The 24,768-nt window shown below is 38.2% G+C and overlaps 1 protein-coding gene across 1 annotated transcript in view; it reads right to left on the bottom strand.

Annotated features, from left to right (window-relative positions):
- The window catches only part of CDH13 (cadherin 13), a gene marked incomplete at both ends in the record, with an annotated part of 495,274 nt that overhangs the window by 306,432 nt on the left and 164,074 nt on the right, over positions 1-24,768 (bottom strand). The window contains one exon of the mRNA XM_082005778.1: positions 16,604-16,812. Coding sequence (XP_081861904.1) covers positions 16,604-16,812 — 209 coding nt within the window. The remainder of the gene's footprint in view (positions 1-16,603; positions 16,813-24,768) is intronic.

Here is a 24,768-nt window from a genome sequence, read left to right as displayed (position 1 = left end):
CTTCAAAAACATGAGGAGGTTTGCATTTGCACAAAACAAAGAGCAGGGGTTTTATAGGCTTGTCTGAAGCTTATCTTGAATAATCACAAACTTCCTGAGCCTGCAAATTTAGGTTAGAAGTCCTGAAGGACCGTTACTTTGCAATGTAAATAAGAAACACAATAAAAACAGTATTTTTATACTATGGTGATAGTATGGTTTCCAACTGTAGCTGAAATGATATGATTACATAATAGCTTTTCAAACCTCTTCAAAAAGTTTAAGTAAATTTCAAATCTTAAGCTTTTGAAACTTTAATCTTGAAATAAGGATCAATCTTTCTGTTATTTTACCTTTTCTCATGTTAGGAAAATATGAACAGTACTAAAATGACGAAGAACTGAGTGCTGCATCAGACCTATCCCCAAGCATATCCAGTTGCAAGACTGGGATAATTATTTGGAGAAAAATTAAAAAACACCCTTTTCAACTTCTCATCCTGACATCCTTGATAAATAATATTGTTGCTGGTGCTCCTTAGTTGTGTTTTTTCTGTTTGTTTTGTGATAGGAAAGAGAAAAAGGTATTTTCTGCTGCTGCACATCTAGCTCCCTCCTGAAAAATCAGAGTTCCCTCTAAAGTCAATAAACCAGTGCACCTTGACTTCACTTGTCAGCATCATCAGCATGAACAGGCTTCTAATACTGTGCAGGCATAACTTGGAAAATACAGTTTTAAATTTTTGTTTATGCCACTTGTCTGGTTGGCCAAATACCACTAGTGTATTCCTCAGAGGCAACAGTTTATTCCCATTGCCAGAGCAACGCCTGGCAAGGCATGCATATGGAACTCAGGGCAGCATGCCACAACCGTCTCCACCCTGTTCTGAAAGGAGAAATTATGATGGAAAGTATGAAACATACTGTTCCCTGCCTTTTAAGGTCACCACAGAAATTTACTTCACAAGCTAGCTAATATACACAGCTTCTCTTTCCTCCATGTAACCCATGCAAACATTTGGAAAGCAAGTCTTTAATTCCAAAAGTCCACAAGTGACTTTGGTGGCCAAATTGCCTGATCAGATTAACTATCTGCATCACGGCTGGTAATGCACAAAGTGCCTAGCAGAAAATTCCCAGGTGGTGGGAAATTATCTTCTAGTAAATCTACGCCACAGAGGAGTACCATGGTCTCTACAAGACATTCCTCTACAAGCACAGCAAGTACCTCAAGGTTGCATACACTGTAGATTGGCATCAGTTAACATAGAGCTTAATTTTACCCTCTGTAAGGAGCTTCAAGTTGTATGGGCAAAAAAACCTACCCATAAGTCTAAGAAACAGACCCTCGGATTTTCAGCTTTTTCTGATACTGAACCAGATTTGACCAGATCATAACTCCCAGCAGCAGAAGATAGCAGCCAAAAGATCAATTGCATCAGATTCACCATTTTATCTGTGTTCAACAACAGCAAAACAGAAATTGGAACAACATAGATTAAAAAACATCCAAAGCACAAACAAAAAACTTCTTAGATACCAGATATGTACAGTGTATCAGGGGCAAAAGGTTTATGAACAAATTTATTGAAAAATGTGCCAAGAAGTAGACCCTGATCTCAACTACTACTGTCCAAAGCTATTAATTTATACAAGAAGTTAATTTGAAAACAGAAAATATAATGCAGCATAGTTTTATGAACCCTTACTAAATGTAGAACCCTAGGGCTCAGTGTACTTTCATTTTAAGTAATTGTATTCCATGCGTAAATATTAGAGACTTAAATATACTGTGATAAATTAATTTAGACTTGTTAAAAGGTTTCTATAAATAGCCCCCTATTATGTCACTTCACCAGATAGTCTGCTTTGTTGACAGTTACTAAAAGAACAGAGCATTCCAGTTTCCCTGTAGTGAACATGAAACAGTCACCTAAGGAAAAACCTTTCATAATTAGAACAAGTCCGATACTAAACCTATCCCTTGGCTTATCTATGTATTTCTAGCTGGAGTTCATTAACTTGTCAGCACTGATTCCTTTTGAACAGGAAAGTGAAATGAAAAAATGACATGCAAATCAATATCAACTACTAAGTCATGTTCTCGTTTAGCACAGTGTCAGATAGGAAATATTGAGAATTAAAAAGAAACGTTTTGGTGGAAAAACACGCTTAGCATGCCTTTTTTTTTTTTAATAAGAGAATTACTACAGTGAATTAACCTAGATGTCTTCCCATAATAAAAGTTACAGCATATTAAAAGTTAAATAGATCTTCTAAACCCTATTTTTATTTTCAGGTATTTTTTACACATAAATGGGAGAAGCATTTAAGAACATATAATTTGTGCTCATTAGTTGGCACAAAATCTATGTAGCACATCCATATATATCGAGGGAGAGATAGACACATCAGCTAAAAGGAATTCCACATAACCTAGCATTACACCACAAGTCCAGAGACATATTTTTGGAAAATACATTTCACATGTAAATCACACTATTATCAGAAGGGACCACAAATCAGTCTTCATGGACATGTGAAATTATAATAATAGGGTGTCAAAGGCCAGAGGAAATTTCTCGGCAGTGAGCATAAGGTTTATATATCCTGATATATGCTGAATTGTTTATTACCTTTCTAGAGAGAAACAAAATCAGCAAGCTTTACCTGGTAAACTGCAGGCCACATCAAGACCTCCGAGATGCCACTGCATGTGCTTCCTCAAGTTGAGCTCAGGTGAAACCCACCAAATAGATGGCTTAGAATAGAGTTAAATCAAACAACCAAGTGTAAGAGCCTTAATTTCAAAATTGGTGGGTCTCCACCAGCAACAGGAAAAGGTCCCTATTACACTCCGTCCAACTACCTTACCTTTAATATACTTATAGAGTATCTCCACTTTATATGCAGAAATCTGGGGCAGAGAGGCATAAAATTCAAGATTGGCAGTAATATAACACTTTTCCCTTTTGTCCAACCTCTGTTTTGTCTGGAAGCTCTTTGGGCAGATGCTATCTTTTACTACATGTATGAACAAGGTCTCAAAAGCCACAATCTTTGTCAGTGCTTCTATACTACTACAGTAAAATGAAGGAGAAATAATGCAAATGCAAAATGTTTTTACTCCCTCCCTTGATTCTCCTAAACACATAGCCTTAAACTGGAAAGCAGAGTCTTATCCTCCTATTGTCTAGAGTCAAGATTAATCTCCCTCACCTTATTTTCTCATTTCATAGTTTTAAAGACTGAGTCTTAATCAAGTCACTTATCTAATTCACAATTGTTCTGAAACACATTTTCAATTAATAAAATGATCCTAAATACAGCGTAACACACTGAGCGCCAACTAAAAGACACAATAATCACCGGCACTGACAAGGAATTGGGAAAGCCATTAAACAAAACCAAAATAATCTGTCCCTCCCCAACCCTTTAGCTACATATTTTCGTACCACTGGAAGATACAGTAATTATGTCCCTCAAGTAAAGCAGCTACTTTTCTGTTTAGTAAACAAATATTAAAGGAACTCTTTCCTTTTTATACTTCTAATATATTTCCCATATTTTTCCTCTAATTGAATTGAACATCACATGTTAAACCAGGAAACGTTTTCATTTGAGACACAGATGATAGAACTTTTCTGGCAGATGTTAAATTTATTAAACATCATAGGACTGAAGAGAATCTGCCTTCTAGTATTTACAAATTTGAGATACTGTTTTAAAGTAATTACAGTCAATACACAAAATCTGGGATTAAAAGCCACTGAATAAGTGTGAAACTTCTGAGGCCCTCTGAAGAGGTCCTTGATCAAAAAAGCATTAATTTTGCAGGGATTCAGTTGAAGGCACAAACAACATTAAAAATAACAGAAGACTTTTTTTTCCCCCCTGTTTCATAGACACAAAATGTAACTGACATACTGTGACTGCCCACTAACATTACACACAATTAGTATTATATATATCAACTTGATGCTAATAGTATCAAATTGAAAGGACTATACCGTATGATAGTCCCGCTAATACATTCAGTTTTCCTGGCAATTAAACAACATGGAAGCACCAACAATTAACATCGAGGTCATCGTCAAATAAATTTTCATTTGGACACCCCTCATAGTGGATTTATGAGTAGATTCAAAGCTCATTAAAGTCAGTGGAACATCCCCTGTTGACTTAATGGAGATTGCATTCAGTATAGTGCTTTCTGTGTTTTCCTATGATGGATTAATTACATGGTTTTGTGAATAACCATGTCTAAAACCAACCCTGTAACTTAAAGCTTCAAGCCTTACCTCACATATCCATGTGACTGTCAGCAATGATTTTGAGTGTTATAGATGTGAGCCAAATTCAGAGTCAAATCTTGCCCAGCTTTGACTTTTAATCATTAAGCTGAAGTTTTAACATCCCCCCTTACCTCTACCTTGATCGCTGACTTGAGGATCAATATCAAGTAAAAAAAAAACTTTTCCGACTTTATTGACCGTATCAGCTTTAAAAGGATGGTTGTCGGGAGTGAGAGGAAGAGAGCAAACCACATAAGGACAACTACATCAGGAAAGAAAGTTGTCTGCAGATAAAGTCAGAAAGTTACTTTACCTGCCCTGCAAAGCTATATAAGCAATAAGGACGCCATAGTTCTTTCGACATAGATGGGAAAAATCTTCCCCTTTCACTAGTTCACATGGCAAAGAATAACCAAAAATAACAGCAAACAGGTCGAACTTTGCATCATATTAAGTTGATTACACAGAAGAGTTGACAAGTTTTCCCTTGACCTGCTACTGAAACAATTCACCTCTGTTGAAAACTAAAAGAGTGGCAAAGAAATGTAAATTGCTCAGTATCAAGTTGCAGGCATTATTAAAACAGAGTGGATAGAACAACCAATTGTATCAGTTTTAAGATTATGTTTTTAATCAAGTATCTGGAAGATGACTGTTGAAAATATACCACATATTGTTGTTTTTTATCAAAACAACCTATATACATTCCATTATTATGTTTCTCAACACAAAACTGCAATGTATGCATTGAAAAGAAGATGTTTTAAAGTCTCTCTTGCAAGATATCCCACACTAATATATTAGTAATGTTTCTATGGACATAGCTGGAAATCAAATACTTGTGAACAGTTCCAATAAACCTCTCAGTACAGAGTTGTATTTTTGATATAATTAATGACAGTAAATGAATAAGTCTATCGATGATAAGATGTCCGTTGACTGAGCCAGTACCAAAACAAATAATGAAAACTTAAATCAGGAATTCAGTCTAAGTGTTTTTATTTCTAGAAGGCAATTCAGCTGCAAAGGGCTGGTAAGATTAACACACGCCAAATCAAGTACAGAATGCTAGTATAATAATCATCTTAATCTAATGCATGAGTTTATAGTTTGCAGCAAGAACAGCAATAAGAACAGAAGATCTAGTCTGAATATTCTTGTTGCCAGATGCTGCCACACTGGAGCACAATGACTGAGTATACATGGTCCCACCAAGGATTTTGTCTACCAAGATAATCTTTCAGCAGTCATGAATTTCCTATCAAACAGGAGTGTCTGACTTTTTATTTCATCTTCAGGGAAAGGAAAAAAGTCACAGGTATGAGAATATTCTTCCTGTGCAGAGTAGAAACTGCAAAGTGTAGTATTTGTCAGCCAATCAGGAATTTTGAATTTACTGGAATTTTTGTGAGTTCAACAGTATCCAAATAAAAATGATATGACTCATGAGAGCACTCAAGTGCCCTATTTCATAGGGGCTGACATGCTATTTTATCACCACAGTGCTGTACTTGAAGGAAACCCTCTGCATTTTTATACAGCTTTTTAAACTATTAGTAGTGCAAACACGAACAGATTTCTTACTAGCATTTCTTTTTTTGGGACATCAAAGTAGTCTAGCGGTACTACTGTGTACTAATATTAGCACATGTATAAAGTCTTCAGCATCTCCTAGGATAGGCCAGTACTTCACAGGATCATACCCTTGAAATCCCTATACAAAAAATTTCCATGTCAATATCAGAGAATGAATATTTGGTACTGTCTTCCAGATTTTAAAAGACTTATACTGTCATCTTTCTTCCAGGTGATTAGAGGATAAATCTTTATACAGCACAACAGTGTTCAATACTGCAAAAAAAGACATGAAAGAGCAAAAAAAACCACCCCACAAACATTCAACATTTTAACATACAGCATCAAATGGGATCTAGAAGAATTAAAAAAAGGAATTGAATTTTTTATATTCTTTTAATAGCTCATAGATTATCAATGTTAAGTTTTCAAAGCGTATAAAACTTCACCTCATTAATATATTTTGTATGCTTGTTCTAGGACCTCTAAAAAGACATCTGGCATCAGGAGGATATGAAAATGCTTAACTCTGTGTTGTTTCTTATTAGCAAAGTCCTTAAAGCTCCAGAAAATCTTGTCACATATACCGGTATGAGGTACGAGTAGTCTGAATACAGAGTTCACACACACACACACACAAAAGCTCCAAATTTCCATTTGTAAATTCAAATGTCATGTCACATGTTTGACAGACATCATTAAAACAAACAAACCCAAACAACACCACACCCCCCCCCCCCCAAATTTAAAACCTCAAACTAACCACACTACAAAAACCCAAGCTCAATAAAAACAGTGCATCGACACTGCCTTGACATTAACTGTAGAACAGGGTACTTGGCCACATAAAGTATTTGGTAGTTCTCCAGTGTGATTAGTACCATCATAGAGACAAATCTCTTTAAAGTTAAGCATTTAACCCATTTCTGATTAATGATGCAAAAAAGGACCCTCTTAAGCAATAGAAAACGTAGTATTGTTCTAAGATTACACAATTTAGTCCACAAGAAGGCCAGTACACCAAAAGCTAGATCCAGGTCTCCTTTTAAAAGCGTTATTATTAGTCTATTCCTTATCTTAAAAAGCTGCATACACTAGATCCATGATTCATTTATCTCAAAACCACAAGGTAATTCTAGAGATAGAAAAGAAACGAAAGACAAAATGATTTCAAGATAATTTCTTGCTGAGTTCAAACATATGCCAAATGGTTCAACAAGTATTGAACACCAACACCCATGATAACTTGCAGGTAAATTAAAGTGTATCTGTTCACAGCAGTTTGAACAGTTGCTGACTAAATGACTTTGTGTTGCTAGAACTTTAATCAAACCAGTTACCAAAACAATTACTAAAAATATCTTGACAAATCTATTCCTACTCACCAGGAAACTTCTGGTTTACTTCTATGCACCAAACTACAGGCATAGTGGTATTGTTAAGAAACTAGAGGCAAAATTCAGCCTCTCCTTTCCTATCAGTAGAGCTGTTTGCCAGTTATCTGAAACAAGAATCTTTTCCTTAGTAATGAAGGACACTGAGGATTTTTAGCGGTACCAAAAGTATTAACAGCAGCCAATTACTGTACATAACAGGACTATTGGCCAGTTCAAATCGACCTGCGGTCCCTCCAGTCTCTTCCCGTGTAATCACTGTCCCTAGGTGCCCTCTCAGTGAGGGGGGAGATATATAAACAACTAGTAAAACTATTTTTAAGATGGACCAAGTGCTTAATGCAAAGGTTATTCAGTTTGATCTGGTGGTGAAATACGTGACAAACTCGATGATTAGTAACTACAGATGACTATAAACATTAGAAGAGTTGTTTATTACGGAGATACCAAATTATATTAAGCCTTAACTCTGTCATTCTTATGCTGAATATTTCTTCAACTTGCCAAGTTATTCTAGGTACTTAAGAAAACTAATTGTAAAATGAGATGCAAACAAATACTCTTAAAAGCAATAGAACCGTGATAATCAACAAATAGGGAATTTTAGGCCCAGAAGGAGCCATCTGTCCTTGCAGTGGCAGAATCAATTCTTGGGGGAGGACAAATGTAGATTTTTATCCTGTGATGCTCCATTAAATGCTTAAGATGTGTGCTGAGATAGGTGTTACTACAATAACTGTAATAAATGTTCCTTCAGGTTTGCAAAAACCAGCATAGAACTGTTGGGGCAATCATTAGGGATGATTACTGATGTCTCCAATGGAGAGAAATGACTAAAGTCTTACTCAGGAAATCATCTTTTCGTGTGAATAATTTCTCCTATTATGGAGCTCTCTCAAATCAACCTGTTTCTGGAAGCCGATGGAAAATCTTATGGTGGGAAAACACCAGCACTTTTTTGTGTCTCTGACACAAAAAAGAACCTAGAGTTTAGCTATGAACACAACTTAGTTTGGTCTTGTCTCGGAATTGTCTCTGTTCCTTAATAAATCTGAAGCATCACTGGTGAAACTGAGGTAGTTTTAATACATTGACTGCATCATTCCTGCATGCCAGATGAAAGAACAACCGTGGAAGAAATGGACAAGTTTTCTTCTGTATCAGAGGTCTTACAGGTTCTTCTGGCTTCTGTAACATCTCTTGTTCATTATGGATTTAAGGACATTAAAGATGTTAAAGAGGCAATTTTAATATCATATAGAAATCACTATGTCCTTTTCCAAACCCCTTATTTAAAAATGACCCTGTTCCTATCCTGATGTGAAAAAGTATTATGAAGTAAGTATCAACAATAAAGATATATATGCAAATATGTCTTTTTAGAGATATATGTATATAGACATGCACACGCACATATTCTTTCTCTGTGTACTTAATAGTTACTTTAAGTATCTTACAGGATGAAAGCCACTTTTTCAATGAAAGATATTACATATCCTATGAGACATCTACTTATCCTTTATGATCTTTCTTAATGTTCTACTAAATCATGCTTAGGCTGTTGCTTTCCCACTTATATCCTCATTTACTACAAAGAATTCTAAATTTAAACCTTTTCCAAATGGCTCCTTTAAATGTTCCCCACACCTCTGGCACAAGTTTCCATGCAACTCTATCGGTCTCTGGAGATGAACGCATAGGACTGGCATAGTTTTCTCTACATGACAATACTTTCAGGCTGGACTCAGAACAACTTGAAAAAAATTATATGTCAATGCACAATGATTTATCACTCATCCACAAAATTTAGTGGATTTTTTTTTTTAATGGATAAGAGACATTTAGTATCCTAGATCATAAAAAGAAGCTAATTCAATTCAAAATGTCCTCACACAACTCATCTACCATTCAAACTCTCATAAAAATATTTTAGGGGCAAGAGGTAAATAGGTATTTTCTTGGCGCTCTGCGCCAGGCTGAGTTTTAGTTCAGAAAAAAGACTTCAGCAATCTTTGAATAATCTCACTGAGATTTATGGGAGCTTTGCCATTAAGTCTTCCAGATGAAGGATAAGACCTAGGTGTGTTTTAAAAGAAAATAGAATAAAATTGGTTGTATTCCAGAACTGCATTTAGTTCTGAGCTTCCACAACAACCGTAAGTTTACACCAGAAGCACACCAAGCAGTAGTAAAAATGTCCTGTGGACGATACCTGTTACCACAGGGAGAACTAACTGAGAAGTCTAAATACAGTTCAAGTCTGAAAGCAATGATGATTTCAGATGTTTTTAATAAAATACATTAATTTAGAATATTTTTGGCTGTAATTTTCCATTACTGTGTTAAAAATTTGGAATAATTATCACTGTTTGCATTTGTTTCAAAAATCACCTCATTTCACCTTTGGATCACTGTTAAACATATTCTGTAGTTCTCTTGGCTGGGCTTCCTACTGAAAAGCACAAATTCCCTTTTCCTGGATAAATACATCCCTAGTTCACATAAAATCTGAATGTAGATTACTCAGAGAAAAGCACCGAACATTCACAGAAGCTAACATCATCTTGTTCCACAGTCAATTATTCATGTTTCCAGTCTATAAGACCATTTTTCTCTCCTTAAATAATCAAGTACTTCTCATTTACATGCTGAAGTTGCGCACTGAGGGAAATAGAAGGAAAGCTAGCCCACACATTTGATCTAAGCATTTATACATACAGTGAATAAACTTACGAGACACACTTTGCCCAAGAAAGGAACGTTAAATTAATGAAAACCACCAGTGGCTCATGTTCTTTATAGTATTTACTCTCGTATTCAACACAATATGTAATTGTTGCTATGGCAACTGCCACATCTCTTGGCACCATAATAATTCTCAGATAAATGGATCTTTGTCAGAGCAAGCTCCAAAGCCAGCGTATATGAAACCTGCATTTCTTTGGTGGTGGGAATCTGCAGAGTTAAGCTGGAAAGATAAATTCAGTCCAGGCCTGAGGGAAAGCACAAACCTATCAATAGATGTGAGGCTCTGCTGCAGAGCTGAGTAAAAGGGGGAGCGCGGCTATATAAGAAAAATCATAACCGCTGTGCACTGCCGTGGGACTTTGCAGGGTCACTCAAAAACAGTCCAGCAAAGAGGTGCAGGAGTCGCATCCCTACAGCACTGTCAGACAAAACTCCTGCTTCAAGCATTTGATCTAAAGTCTGCTGGAAGCTGATTATTTCAGCAGGTCCTGGATCAGGCTGAAGGATAAAAAGGGAAAGTAGGTGACTGGAATTTCTATGGAAAATAGCTTATTTCAGGGGTTAAGGAGATTTCTTATATAAAAGGAGCTCTCTGTTGCTTCCCCAACAGCAAGTGGTCTGCACAGTGGATTTTTATAAAAATATAGCCAAAAAGGCAGCTAAATGATACTACAGAATGACCCATTGATGAGAACAAGCTCTTGCTTTCATTAACATTAATTAAGATGTATTCTGTGAAACCTGCAATGTAGCATTGCAGACTTAAAAAAATTAAAAATTGCTTCCTTTCACTGGTGGTTAAAGCAGGGAAAAGTCATTTACCAAAATACCATTAAGACACAGGTATTAAATTCTAAAATCACTTCTACCATAGCTTTTTATGCATGAATTCCAAGTCAATAGGTGTTTGCAGTGTGATAACAAACAAAAGTAGTAACTAGTTAATCATTTAACAGCTAAGAGAACATTCCTATGTTAAGCTTTCTGCCAAACTGAATTCAAAAGTGAGAAGATGAATTTTCTTTTGTCTGCTCTTTAAGAAAATACATCTTTATATGCCTGGAGGACACCTGCATATCAAAAGGCAAAATATCTCCACAGCTTTTCTGAAAGAAATGGTATTCTATATGCTGTTTTGATCAGTATGATAACTCGTAAGTGTATCCTAGATATTGATGTACCCTTGTGACTTACTCTGTTTTGTGCCTTAAAATTAAATGCAAAACATGGTATTTTATTTATGCAGTGCATTACTTTTTGCAGCAACTGCTATATGCAAAATCTAATAATATGAAACTCTTCTAGCCTGTTTGTCAATATCTTATATGAGAGCCCATCTTCCTACTTTTGCACAGTCATTTTCAGCCTATTTGGAACTCTATCCTAAACTGAAAAAATGCTAATATACGTTAATGGGAACAATTGCTTGCTGTATCAGAGAGGCTGATTCCTGATCTTATTTTCCAAATAAATTACTGAACTACCAGATGACTAAACTCAACCATTCATTTCCTTGCATGAATTTTTGTGTGTGTGAGAGAGAATCCTAATTCATAAGAAGATTATTGATCATTTCTCATCTAAGGCAGAATGTCATACATGTAGGATTTAAGGCTCTAGGCACTTTTTATCTCATATCAATAAAGTGTGCAATCTCTATACTGCAAGGATAAAGGAGAGTAAGACACAAACAAGAATTGTTAACATTTAAATCCAAGGAGCTTAGTTTCATTGGTTTTGTTTGATACTTTAGGAAACGGAGGCACAGGTGTAAAGCAACTTGCAGAAACATATACATCCAGGAAGTGACTTAGTAGGAAACAGAATTCAGGTCTGCAAGGCAGCTGGGGAAGTTTTCGGCCAGGCTGCCTCTCCTGTACCTGCTACAACAAACATAGCAGGGAAAAGGATGTTGGGAAAAGCAATGGTTTGACAAAGAAAAAAGTTGAAGCAGCTATCTGACTAGCCCCTGGCTGTTACAAAGTGGACTGGACAAAGTAGCAGGACTAGAGCAACTTAATTTCCTTCAATCTGAGTGACTGCTGGAGATTATTTTAAACTTTCTTTGTCTACAACATGCTGTCTCAGGGTGCGCTCCTCCCTCTTATCTCTTCTTTTCTTTCTCCTTTTCCATCTAGTGCCTGAAAAATGTCCTGAGGATTTTACAGTTTCTATTTAATCATTTCATCCTCCTGTATGGAAGGCTGCTGAGCACCATACAGTGAAGTTACTACGAGCCTGGAATTTCTGAATATCTGCCTACCCTCTTATCTCCTTTGGCACCAGACTCTTGATATCTCACTCCCCCCATGCCTCACCCTGTGTCTGTGATGCTGTAGCAAATTAAAGTCCTAAATAACTCCCTTTGCTGCAAGGAGGGGTAGAAAAAGCTGTGTTTTGCCAACACACAAAAAAAGGCAGAGAAAGATTGTTTCCCAAGGTTTTCTTTTAGCTCACAATATACTAAGGGTATGCTCATTAAAACCGGCATTAGATTATAGAGGGAGAGAAATACTAGCAGACAACCATTTTATTTAACCTTGGAAGACACAGTTCAACTCCCAGCTTGCTGCATTTTGCAACTCACAATCTGTTATGAGACTTTACATAAGACAGGCTATACTTTCTGCCTTCCACAAAACCAGACTCTTTAAATAAATAAATAAATAACTCCACTAATGTTTGGTCAAATCTTCAGATGTGATGGAAACTTCCAACTTTCGGTTGTCCTACTATTTCCATAAAACAAAGCAGGGACCAAGCATTTTTAAGGTGTAAGTTAAAAAAAAAATTCTTGTTGCTCATCGCCTTAGTCAGTTTGTTCCCAACTGGTGTTTGCAAGTGATTTATTTTTCCATTAGGGATCTGAACCTTAGCAATTCTATGAATTATTCAGAATGAACCCAAAGTTCATTTTGGGAATCCTGGGTGAATCAAAACATTTCTATGTCTTTTTTTTAATATCACCAAGCACTCAAGTACTGACTATATAAAAGGGTATTAAGGAAACATTGGGCAAAGCAGAGCATGAGCACAGATGTGCATGCCTCACCAGCACTACCCCATGGTGAATGCAAATGAGCTTCATTTCTTTCATTGAGCACTCTCATTGCCTGAGGCTACAAGTGTGTACATACACAGAACTATTAAAAAGATGACACACTAATGTTACACCTTCCATAGGCCCACGACAACTCTTCCGTGTACTCCTATTCCACACGCCTCTCAAAAATGACAGTAGGTTTTTTTCTGAAAATTCCCTTCTGTCAAGACAGACAGAAGCCAAATATATGTAGCCAAAACCACAGGAGGAAAGGGGAACTAACAGAAGGTTGTAGAAAGCAATCTAACTGTAATCTGCTGTACAGTTTTTTGCTCTCAATAGCATGTATGCATATATATATAAGTATAGACATTCATGGGTTTTAGGGTATTTTGCAGAAACATCCAGACATCTGGAAAAGCAGCAGTGCTATATCTGCTCTTCTGTCACTAGGCTCTGCAAAAGATTCTGTGATCAGAGAGCAACAGCCAAGTTGGCCGATGATGCTGAGGAACCATCTATCTTCTCATATTGTAGTCAAGGCCACCCTTTGATAGGAAGCTGCAGGCTCTGCAGATCTAGTATGCTTCTGGCAGAAGAGTAAGAAAACATGCCCTTCAGACTCAAAAAGCAGAGTCAAGTCATAAGTGGTATTCTAACAGCCACTGACTAGACTATAGCTACGAAGTTAGTTTAAGCTGATCGCTTAGGACTGATCAGTGAGGCCAGCTGGAATCTTCCTGCATCTTCAGCAAGAAAGAACGACACCCCTTCACCACTAAAATACCAAAAGCTTTTCTGCACACTACAGATTGCACCTCTAAATATTTTCAATATTCATCTAAAGTATGGTTAGTAGCAATCACAGAGTTTTAGAACTCATGCTATCTCTGCCTAGGCTCAGACTGCCAGTCAGCACATTAACGATCATTGTTGTCAGTCATTTCCAAACATGTTGTGAATCTGCAATTAGAAACATTAACAATGGGATTTCACAGATGTAGGTTACATGCTTCCAGAAAAGAAACGGCAGTTGCTGGCAGTGGGGAAATACTTAAGAACTACTTATCCCCTAATTAAACAAGGTACTGTACTCTAAGTACTGGAATGCTAAGCAGTGCTCCAGCATGTGCTCATCTTAACCCTACAGAATTATGCTGAATTACTAAGGCTCCATCTGAGCATTTCTTAGCCAAGACTCCTTGCATAAACAGATGTAGCTGTTCTGCTGTTTCCATACTGATACATTCAGACTGTAAAAGTACAGGATTAATTTCAAATTTATCATAAAATCACTTTAGATAGGATGCTGTAATTTTATATCCTTCTCAAGTATGACAAACAGAAAGACAAGACTGTCTGCGTTGAGTTTAAAATAGGCAAACAATAGCTGAAACGGTTCCTAAAAACATTGATTTAACAGCTACAGAGTGCTGGCTGAGGCCAGAGTAAGGCAGCCAGCCCCAAAGATCTTTATATTCCCTTGAAGAAGGAGATGATCCTCACTAGGTGGATTTCCCAGGACATATTAATGCATCATGTGACTCTCAATGGCACTGCAGACACCAAGGATCACCATACTAAAAGGTTAATCTTCTACTTATGAGCTGAATATCAAAATCCTTACAGACGTGATGAATGCAGGTAGAAATTATGCTGTGATATTGCTTTGAGGAGTCACCTATGAGGGAAGATCAGCAACTAGCAGAATATGCCAGATTTAGACTGGTTTTCTCTCACTGAAGCAACACAAAGTGGTTGGAACAGAATCCAGGAGTGGGGCCAAATTAGACTTGGCTTTTGAATGTAGTCTGGTGATGGATTTCAACACTAGGCATTAATTAATATTGCTGGAACATTTTGAGGGGAGACTACCACCCAGAATCTGAGCAAGACATAAAGAGAAAAGGTCACTAACAAAGCTATGCCACAGTCAGTGCAAATATACGTCTGTTAATTAATTAATTAAATTAATACATCTGTGAGTACACAAGACAAGATTCCACCTCAGTTGTAACTTCCGTAGAATATCTCCCCTTAAAGACATTGAAGGGCTGTTTCTCTAACAAAAATCAGAATAAAAATTCAGAATATGATTCTTAGAGAGCCAGATCTTCACACATAAACCAGTCCCCTGAAGTTTAACTCCAGACCCCCTGGTCAAGATGTGTCTGAAACTCCACTGTGCTTTCACTAACTTCTGACTGGAGAATGAGAATCCCTATTTTGAAACTGTGCCTAAGATTTCAAAACCTGGAGTGAAAACAAAAACGCTTGAATATTCTTGTGGATGCACCAGAAGGAGCATGCCTTGCTAGTTTGAGATGCAGGACAGCCAAGTGCCCAACTGTAGTTTTCCTGCTCTGAATTTCACAGTGCATGGTCCTAAATCCACAGCTCCACCATGTAAGAGACTCCCTCAAATATGACCTTGTTAAAATTGAACTTTGTGAAGAAATGACATATTTAAATAAAATTCCATTCCAGTGTTCTGATCAGCTCTCTACAGTTACACATTCTTGTAATTTCTGTCCTGCTGGCAATCCATATTCACATCGCATGCTTCTTAAAGTGCAGATCAAAACCTTTTCCTCAGCCATTTGCTTTCAGAAGTTTGTTCACTCTTTCCCCTAAAGCTTTTTTTTGTTTGAATGGAAAACTGAAGTTATATTAAGCTATTGTTGGAAATAGAATAATGAGAATGCTAGCAGCTGAAAGTTTAAATACTAAAATAAGACAATAGATCAGTCATTGCTATCATGGCTTCTTTACACTTCCTTGAAATTATAGGTCCATAAAGGTGCCAGGCTTAATTGTCTAGTAAGCCATCGTCCTGCCTGACTCTCTCCTAAATGCCATGACACAGAAGTGAAGGGTATCTCACATTTTTTTTTCGTTATTTTCATAGGTGTGAGGTAAACAATTTGCGAAGCACTTTTTCCCTGTAGTATGAGGTTAGTATTACACTGAAATTCAGAAGTGGAAAAGAAAGGACATGGCATTCAGTGGACAGAGTGAAACAAAAATCACTAGTGCACACAGACAGAGTGCAAATATGTGTTGCCATTTGTGTACAGATGTTTATCTAGTTTTTAATCACATAACCATATCAGATGAGCAGACCTATATGAAAATTTAAATGCCACAGCATAGAATTCATTCCCATGTTCATAGACTTGGAGTGAACGAGAAGATTCTGTAAATTCTAAGTTACACATTTAGACTATGATTTTCCATTTTCAGTTATGTACTGTATGTTTCTTAACTGTTTCAGTTATGTATGTATTTCCAGCATAATGTACACCACAAGAACCAGCCAATTTTGATACTTGGGCTCTTTCATTTGAATCAATTCTTTATGAATATTTATCTTTTACACCTGGAGATGCAAAACCTCTTTCAAAACCTGGAAAATCTGTATTTTAAGTTAAAATAAGTGCTAAAATATTACAGCAATATCTAGATTGAAAACTGATTGTGATTAAAACTGTTTACAGTCCTAGATGGCACATATAAATATCTAGCAGCATCTGCTTTGCACTTTCTTCTAGTCCTTTGTATTTATCTTACCTTTAATGCACCGTGTTTTTCATTCGCTCCAACAATCAAAATTTCTGCCATATCCTCAGCATGCTCAGACCGCGCGTGGACAAACAAGGCTCTGCCAGCTTCTGATATATTCTTTAGCACAACTAAAGACCCATCACGTTCCACCTTAAAGTCTGGGTTAGAAACTTCAAAGTTCAATTTGTTATTCCCCTTGCAGTCATCAAATTTCACTGGGGGGGGAAAAAAAAAAGAGAAAAAACCACAATTATATAAGTATCCACTTTGGAACATAAACTTCAAACATCTTTATGTTATTGGCTTGTCTACAGATCTCGGGAAGAAACATCTCCCAATCTAAAGGGAAAAAACCTTCAAAGAAGCTTTATATTTGTGTGACTATAATTCATAGACAAACCTTATGAATATACACTTTCAGAAGGATGAAGAGATTTTGACCCATGCTAATTGGGGAGGTAGGACACAAACAAAACACTTTGGACATGAACGTTTTGTGATCACTCAAACCGAATGCACAAAATGCACACCAAATTCTACAAATTGAGTAGTATCAGTAGAGACCTTGTTCTCCTCATCATAACCTGGGATCCTTAAAGGCTCTTCTGCTGGCAAAATGCTTTCAGATATCCAGTAAATCTTTATGCTTGGCTTTGGTTGTTTACAGAATAGTCAACTTCATAGTCTACTGCGAAAGTGTTACAGAACAGAAAAAAAACAAACTATAACATTTCTTACTAAGTACCAGGATTGTGATATAGTGAATAAGCAGAACTATTCAGTACAGCTAAGGGTTATGAGAATTTTTAATTAAACAGTAGGTGTCAATATTCCTGTTTCCCTTTACATGGAAGATTTAAAATATTCAGGAAGGCTGGCATAAAGAGAAAAATGTCTCTAAAGTACAAATGTTTGCAACTTTGTCTCAAGTTCCTTCTCAGAGTCCAACAGATTCACTTTGCACAAAATACTGGAAAAAACATTAGCAATGTAACTACCAGCTATATGATTAAAGGTCTTCACGACAAGCTTTTAATTGCTAAGTAAACTTTTCAGGTTTTGACATCTATGAACAATGTATTTGCATGTGGAATTTTTTTTACAGACAATCTGTTCTATATTCCCTACCTACTCCTTGAGTTGCTGCTGCTGTAGATTTTTCACTGATCTGCATTCTCTCGCTATTTTGATTTTACATTTCATTTCTACTGGATCTTTAAAAACTGCATAACACTTTCAGAAATGGATACAGACAGGGATACAGACTACAGAAGATCAAAGACAATGGAGTTTTACTGAAAATAAAGCATTTTGCATAACTGTTTAAATTCACTGTATAGGCTTGTTGTATTTGGTGATTGTTTTTAAAGGGGGGGGGGGGGAATCCCAGGTTCTCTCACAGCCTGGCCAACATCTAACCTTTTCCTGACTGTAATACCTATAACTGGTCTTAAAACAGAGACAGAACTCATAGTGAACGACCTAACAACATTCCTGGGCGGTTACACAAAAATTCTCTTTGTCAAATTCTGCATCTATTTCCAGACATACCAGCTTGAAGACAGGGCTGCCAGAGGACCTTGTGGAGATACTTCTTCTCTAGGCATCCCTCTCTGGGATTGAATCCCAAAGTAGAACCACCACAGGCAAAAAGAACTGTTGCTGCTTCCAGAATTTGAATACAACTTCATTTTATGACAAATATTAATGAGAAAGCTTAAATTAAAAATTAACCAAAACTAGAAACCTCAAATGCCCAAACTCCAGAATAAGGCACAGAATACGAGACACGTGAGACCAATCTGCCAAATCAACAGTGGTGGGTTGACCTTGGGCTGCATCCAGGTGCCCACCCAGCCGCTCTCTCACTCCCCCACCTCAACAGGACTGGGGGAGAAAATAAGATGAAAAAGCTCATGGGTCAAGATAAAGACAGGGAGCTCACTTACCAATTACCATCACAAGGTAAGCCAAACTGACTTGGGAAAAATTAATTAAATTAATTGCCAATTAAAATAGATTTGGATGGTAAGACAAAATTCAAAGCACACCTTCCCTCCCCGCCACCCTTTCCCCAGGCTCTCAGCTTTACTCCTCCATTTCCAACTCCTCTGCCTCCTCTCCTGAGAGGCACAGGAAATGGGGAACAGGGGGTTACGGTCGGTACCTAATGGCTCCTCTCTGCAGCCCCTTCCTCCTCACACTTTTCCCCTGCTCCAGCATGAGTCCCCTCCACAGGCTGCAGCCTCCTTCAGGACATACCCACCTGCTCCTGTGTGGGGTCCAGGAGCTGCAGGGAATCCCTGCTCTGGCACCTGGACCCTTTCCTCCTCCTCCTCCTGCTCCACCTCCCCCCCCGGGGTTCACACTGTTCTCTCACACCTTTCCCCCTCACCCCCAGGCAGTGCTTTGCCCCTTTCTTAAACACTCTTCCACAGAGGCACCACCAGCCTGGCTGACGGCTCAGCTGTGCCCTGTGGTGGGGCAGCTGCGGAACCGCCTGGAACCGGCTCCGTCCGGCACCGGGCAGCCCCGCTGCTCCTCACAGAGGCCCGCAGTCCCCGCTGCCAGCACCCGCACACCTCGTAGGCATTAGGAGCATGAAGCGGCATTTTAAAAGGACAAAGTTGTGATCCTGTGAATTTGTGCCTGACCATCCTCTTACTGAGTAGACTCCAAACTCCATAGTCACCACAGTCTCTTGCATAAAAATTACCCCAGCAGCTGAAGGGTCTGCTTCTGCTCAAGTTTTAGGCTTGCTTACATATTTTTAACTAAAAGCCGCTCCCATTTCCTCTGCTCTACTTGAGGCAAGAAAACTACCCTTGGATTCACAGTGGGATAACAAACCAGAATTTCATCAGCCCATTTGCCATTTCATTGAATTTTGCTGAAAGCAAGAGGGATTATAAATGAAAAAGAAAAAAAAAGCTCTTTCCCCTCAGATACTCCAATCCCTCCAGACAAACCTATCTCAGTCTGTCACGTCGCAGACCTGTGCTTGCAGTGTCTTACACTGCAGTACGAGCAGGGGGGAAAACACAAGATTTGGGAGCAGCAGCAGTTTAAACCAGTTTCACAGTGCTCAAACAACGCTGGTGTCTGCGCTGCCCTGGGCCACGGCTGCCCTCCGAGGCCAGGAGCCGCTCGCTGAAAGGGTGGTGTGCGCACGGTGGGATGTTGATGGAAGGCTCTCTGTTAGGAAGGCCTCCCCAGCATAAAACCATCCGTTGCAATTTATGTTGGTGATGTGACAGGTGTTTTAACAGATTCACTGCAATATCCTAAAGCTATCAACGAACTTTTCCTGTCGCTATAAATGCGGGAAGTTGAAATTCTCTACACTAATCACTGTATAGATTGCAGCCTTGATGAGTTAAGAGTGGATTCTCTTTTAACATTATTCTCCTCCCTTAAAAAAAAAAAAAAAACAAAAAAACAAACAAAGCAAGCAAACAGGGTCTTAGGAAGGTAACTTGTTATATGGAATAAATATGTCCTCACAATCACAATCTGCTGGTGATCTACTGTCTATTAATAGCTTACAATTGGTATCACTCTCTGAGAAATTAAATTATGTCACGAGTGAAAAGTTAAAAAAAGCCTAATAACTATGAGAATAACTTAAAAACAAATGTCATAGTTCAGAGCTATAACATCACCCAGCCAAACACTACGTGTCACATTCAAAAGTAGGCCACGGTGCGTCGTGCTTCACAGAGGGGCGAAGCTGTCGGGGAGTACCCCTCTCCCACCTTGCTGCTCAGCATTCACAGACCTTGAGCTTCCTGCATTGCTGCCATCTGCGTGCATTGCAGGAATTATCAAAGACCACATGCATGTACAACACGTGGAATCAGGAGGAGTATACTTGGATCTATATTCTATATTCCCTTGGAGTTACGAATTTGACACTTTTAGACCTTTTATGCCTTGTGCAACTACTGACCTTGCTTTATGAAACCCTGCACTTTTTCCAACAAGGACAGAAGCAGAGTTGTTTGAAAGTAGGAGATTGTTTTCTTACCATATCCAAAAGCATTGATGCTTCCAATTCCCAATTCCACCACAGAAACAAGAGTATTTGACGAGGTTAATAGCAAGGAGGAGGAAAGAAAATGGAAAGGCTCTGAAGTACTGATAAGTAGGAGAGAAATTAGAAGTGGGTGGAAGGAGATGAACTGATCGTAAGGGTAGAGAACATTGAAGATTATTCAGACCAAGGGCCAACAGAGATGAAACTGAAGCCAATTGTTAAGAGAGTTGAAGAGAACTGTAGCCTTAGATAAAATCCCCAGTCTGAAGTTAGGGGTAAATGTGAACTTTATCAGAATGATGATATCTCCTGGACTGGGATGACCAGGGAACATCACACGAGGTTGACTGGATATGCAGTGCATTCTCATGATGCCCCTCACTGGGAACGTTTGACTTCTTTAAGCTTATTTGGCTTCTGGGGAGAAAGCCAGTGCGGATTCCCGGAAGTTACAGCACTTGAGCTGCCTGTACCAGGCACCAGCAACAGCTACAAGGCCTAAGGAGCTGGCTCTGGCCCTGACCACACTTTCCTGCCTTGCCAGGCACTCAGGAGAGATATGAGGAGTTTCAGCTTCATTGGCTTACTCAGATTTCCCACCTGCAGCACTACATCTACCCTTAAACAAACCTACACATTGCTGATGCTCTAAAAAAGCATAGCCTATTAAATATAGGGCAAATAGGGGTTTAAGTTCTTATTCTCCGGTGAAGAAAACTTGCTTTGTACACAAAGCCTGTGCACAAATCTCTAGAAGATATGAAGTGTGATTACTTAATTACTCCTCATGTCCTCCAAGTACTAATCAGTATAACAAAAAACCAGACAGGGTTTTGTGGATGTAAGTTGCGGGAGGGCTCAGACAGATATTAAAGAAAACTTTCCAGCTAACCATTAAAAGAGGGTGCTGAGGACATGCTGAATACCTACCATTACAGGGTTTTACCATGAGGTTAATCAAATACCAGCGTAATCCAAAAATCACTCAAGACAAATCTCAGTACGTGATCCTGCTTTAAACCAAGAGGATGGACTAGGTGACACCTTGAAGTCTTTTCCATACATAAAAGTTCTAGATTCAACTAATTTCCCTGTCCTTCCAGGTGTACATTGTGCCTATATATGTGGGGCTCATTCAAGAAAAGAAATGACAAAAATGCAGTGAACTAACCACCGTGTCTTACTACACAGCTTATTCATCTAGCTGAGTCCTGGACACTGAAACCTCTCCCAAGACTGAAGGAAATTCGGGCATGGGGCTGAGAACTTCTGAATACAAGATGAACAAGAACATGCAAGAAAACAGAAAACAGCTCAGACTGTTCCACTGAGAGGAACAGTCATCTAAACCATCAGAAGTGCCAGGTTTCAAGAAAGTATGGGTGTCTTTTCAAAAATAAAACATTCCATTACAAAGACTTCTTCCAATAAGACCTTTTTCCAAGTGGTATTTAAACAATTCCCAGATACAAAAAAAAGTCGTTACCAAAATCTATGTCAGTTGGATGCATAGTGCATGCTCTAAGGAGTCTGCCAAGGTTCATGGAGAGAGGAGACCAGACCGTCTGGCAGCCTACCTAAAATGAAAAGGTGCTCTCCCAATATATAACGCTTCGCTGCTTAGCAACCATGATGACGTATGGTGATGTTTATGATGTTCATGCATTTGTCACAGAGATGAGGTGTGAGAAAAGCCATGAGATGGATAACTGACATTATTTGTACTACCCAGCTGCATTATAACAGGTTGGATGAATGGCAGCTTGATGAGAGTGGTTGCACACACTAAAACCTGCCATGTCCTCCTGCACACTCATTTTGTGCTAGGGCTTAAGGAGTTTAACTAGATTGTAAGTTCTGCAGAGCAAATACCATTTGTTTACTCTGTGTCTGTACAAAACTTGCAACAAAAGGATTCATGTTTGGTGCTTCTGGTGCTACAGAAGTGAAAAGAATTAGTAATAGTAACTGTTCAGCTATAGCCCTAAACCAAAACTTTGTTAACGCTACCCCAGACATGACTAGTGATTGTGTCTCATTGTCAGGAACTCAATAGGCAATTAAAACAATGATCTAATATTTATTTACATGAAGGTGGAGTTCTTCATTTATTGATGCATATATGACTCTCTTGATGTTCCTAGTAATGCTCCAGCTGCCAAATGAACATCTTTATTGTGCTTAATATGCCATATGGTATGAGACAGACTCCAAAACTCCATGCAAGCAAAATGAAAATACTGCCAAGCATCTCCCAATGAAAAACAACATGCATGTCACTCATCGTCCTCTGTTCATTTCTCAGCCTCCTATATTAGACTTTTAACTCCTTTCTGTAAGAAAGCTCATTCACATGTGAATCGTTCAGAATATTTTTGTCACTAAGCCATATTCATTATTAGTAATACCTGCATACATCCCAAGGCTTCAATCGCTGACTATGAACTTATTATCATCAAAGGACCTGTTGGAAAAAGGATTCTTGTGCAAGATCCCAAGTCCATTACTGTAATGATGGGAAACCGAAGTTGCGATTGGAAATACTATCCATTATAGATCTCAGCAAGAAAACTCAAGTTCCTAGGATTCATCATTTCAGTGCATTCCATTCTCACTGTTATGATATGCCACATATGTGAGGTTTCTACACAACTGTGATATTTATGATAATGAACAACAGATGTTTTAAAAAATACCATTTTAAAACATTGAAAGGTTAGCAGTTGGATTTCTTGTAAACTATATAAAAAGAAAACAAGCTGAAATAGATTTCTTATATTCAAAAGCATATACTAGGCTGATATAATCCTCTTCCAAAGTCATTTTTTTATGAGTTTAGTTCTCAGAAGTTTAATTTGTTTTGAACAGAAATACAGAATCTGTGATTTTCTCTCTGATGAAATCTCTACAGATGTATTCTGAATAATTAAATATACATATTTATCTATAAGCACACAAAAACTTACTCTGTATGTCTCTATGTGCAGGTATTTGTATTTTTATGTTAGCTAGTGATAGCTAGCAAAAAAAGTCTCCTCTGAGGAAATGTCACATTGAAAATACACACACACAAACTTAACTCTATCAATGAAGGTTAGGATCCTTTTTGTAAATGCAACCTAGCCTTGTTGAAATCAGTGGGAATTACAGCATCAAGCGACTAATATTTTGTGTATTTTTTCTTATGCTTTTTAAGAAGTAACTTTCGATCATATTGAGACCACATGTCAGAAGCTGTAACTGTGAGAGGCAACAAAAGTACATTACAGCTGCACAAAGGCAACTCAACTTTCCAGCCCAGCAGGGATCCCTCAGCTCTGCTAAGAAGTCCTCCCCTGCTCAACTGTATTAGCAAAATAGAGAAGTTAGACAGAAAGTGGCAAAGCTGTGCTTCATTAACTGCAAAGAGAGAAAAGTGGTGGTTGAAGCAAATGGAAATGCTTCTGAGTGCTGCTGCTGTATATAAAAATTCATAAAGTACCATGACCTAGCAAAGCTCTTCTAGCAATAAACATTGTCACCAACTCAAAACAGCAGGCAAGTAACTAAGGAGATGGTCACCTCATGACAGCTTTCATCGCACCGTTGAATGCCTGGCTCTGGTACAGGCTGTCACACAGCAGCCCAACATAAACTAATAGAAACACAAAGTGTTACGAGTCTTCAAGAGATGAGTTACCCTGTCAACGTGGATAGGATGAAATCTACCTGGAACCAACACATCTGGACAACCTAAATCCATCCAAGAACAAAAGAGGAAACTTACAACAGCTAATGACAGAGGCAGCCGAGAAATCCTGCTTTTCAAGTCAACAATATTGTCAATTAGGAGAAACAGCTTCTCTCCCTTCCTTTGAGATGCCTTCAAAATCATCTCTGTAACATGGGTTCTGGCAGGGAGCCCATACCATGTTTATTTCTGCTGTTTTTCTGCAAGAATACCCAAACAGCAGAAGGAGAAATAGAGAACAATGCTGCTCCATGACACTTTTGAGGGCAAACTAAAGTCCAGATGAGACGCTGTTAACAGTTAAGTCAGACACATTGTTCATTAAGATATGAGATTATCATTATTTCATATCTAAAAGTGGTCTAGAAATAATGATCTGTGGCTTAGAAAAGCTACAAGCATAAC

The sequence above is a fragment of the Phaethon aethereus genome (assembly GCF_964289735.1).
Source record: "Phaethon aethereus genome assembly, chromosome: 13".
In the NCBI taxonomy this organism is placed as follows: domain Eukaryota; kingdom Metazoa; phylum Chordata; class Aves; order Phaethontiformes; family Phaethontidae; genus Phaethon; species Phaethon aethereus.
Note: the sequence above shows the minus strand (reverse complement) of the source record. Positions and strands in the feature narration are given on the sequence as shown.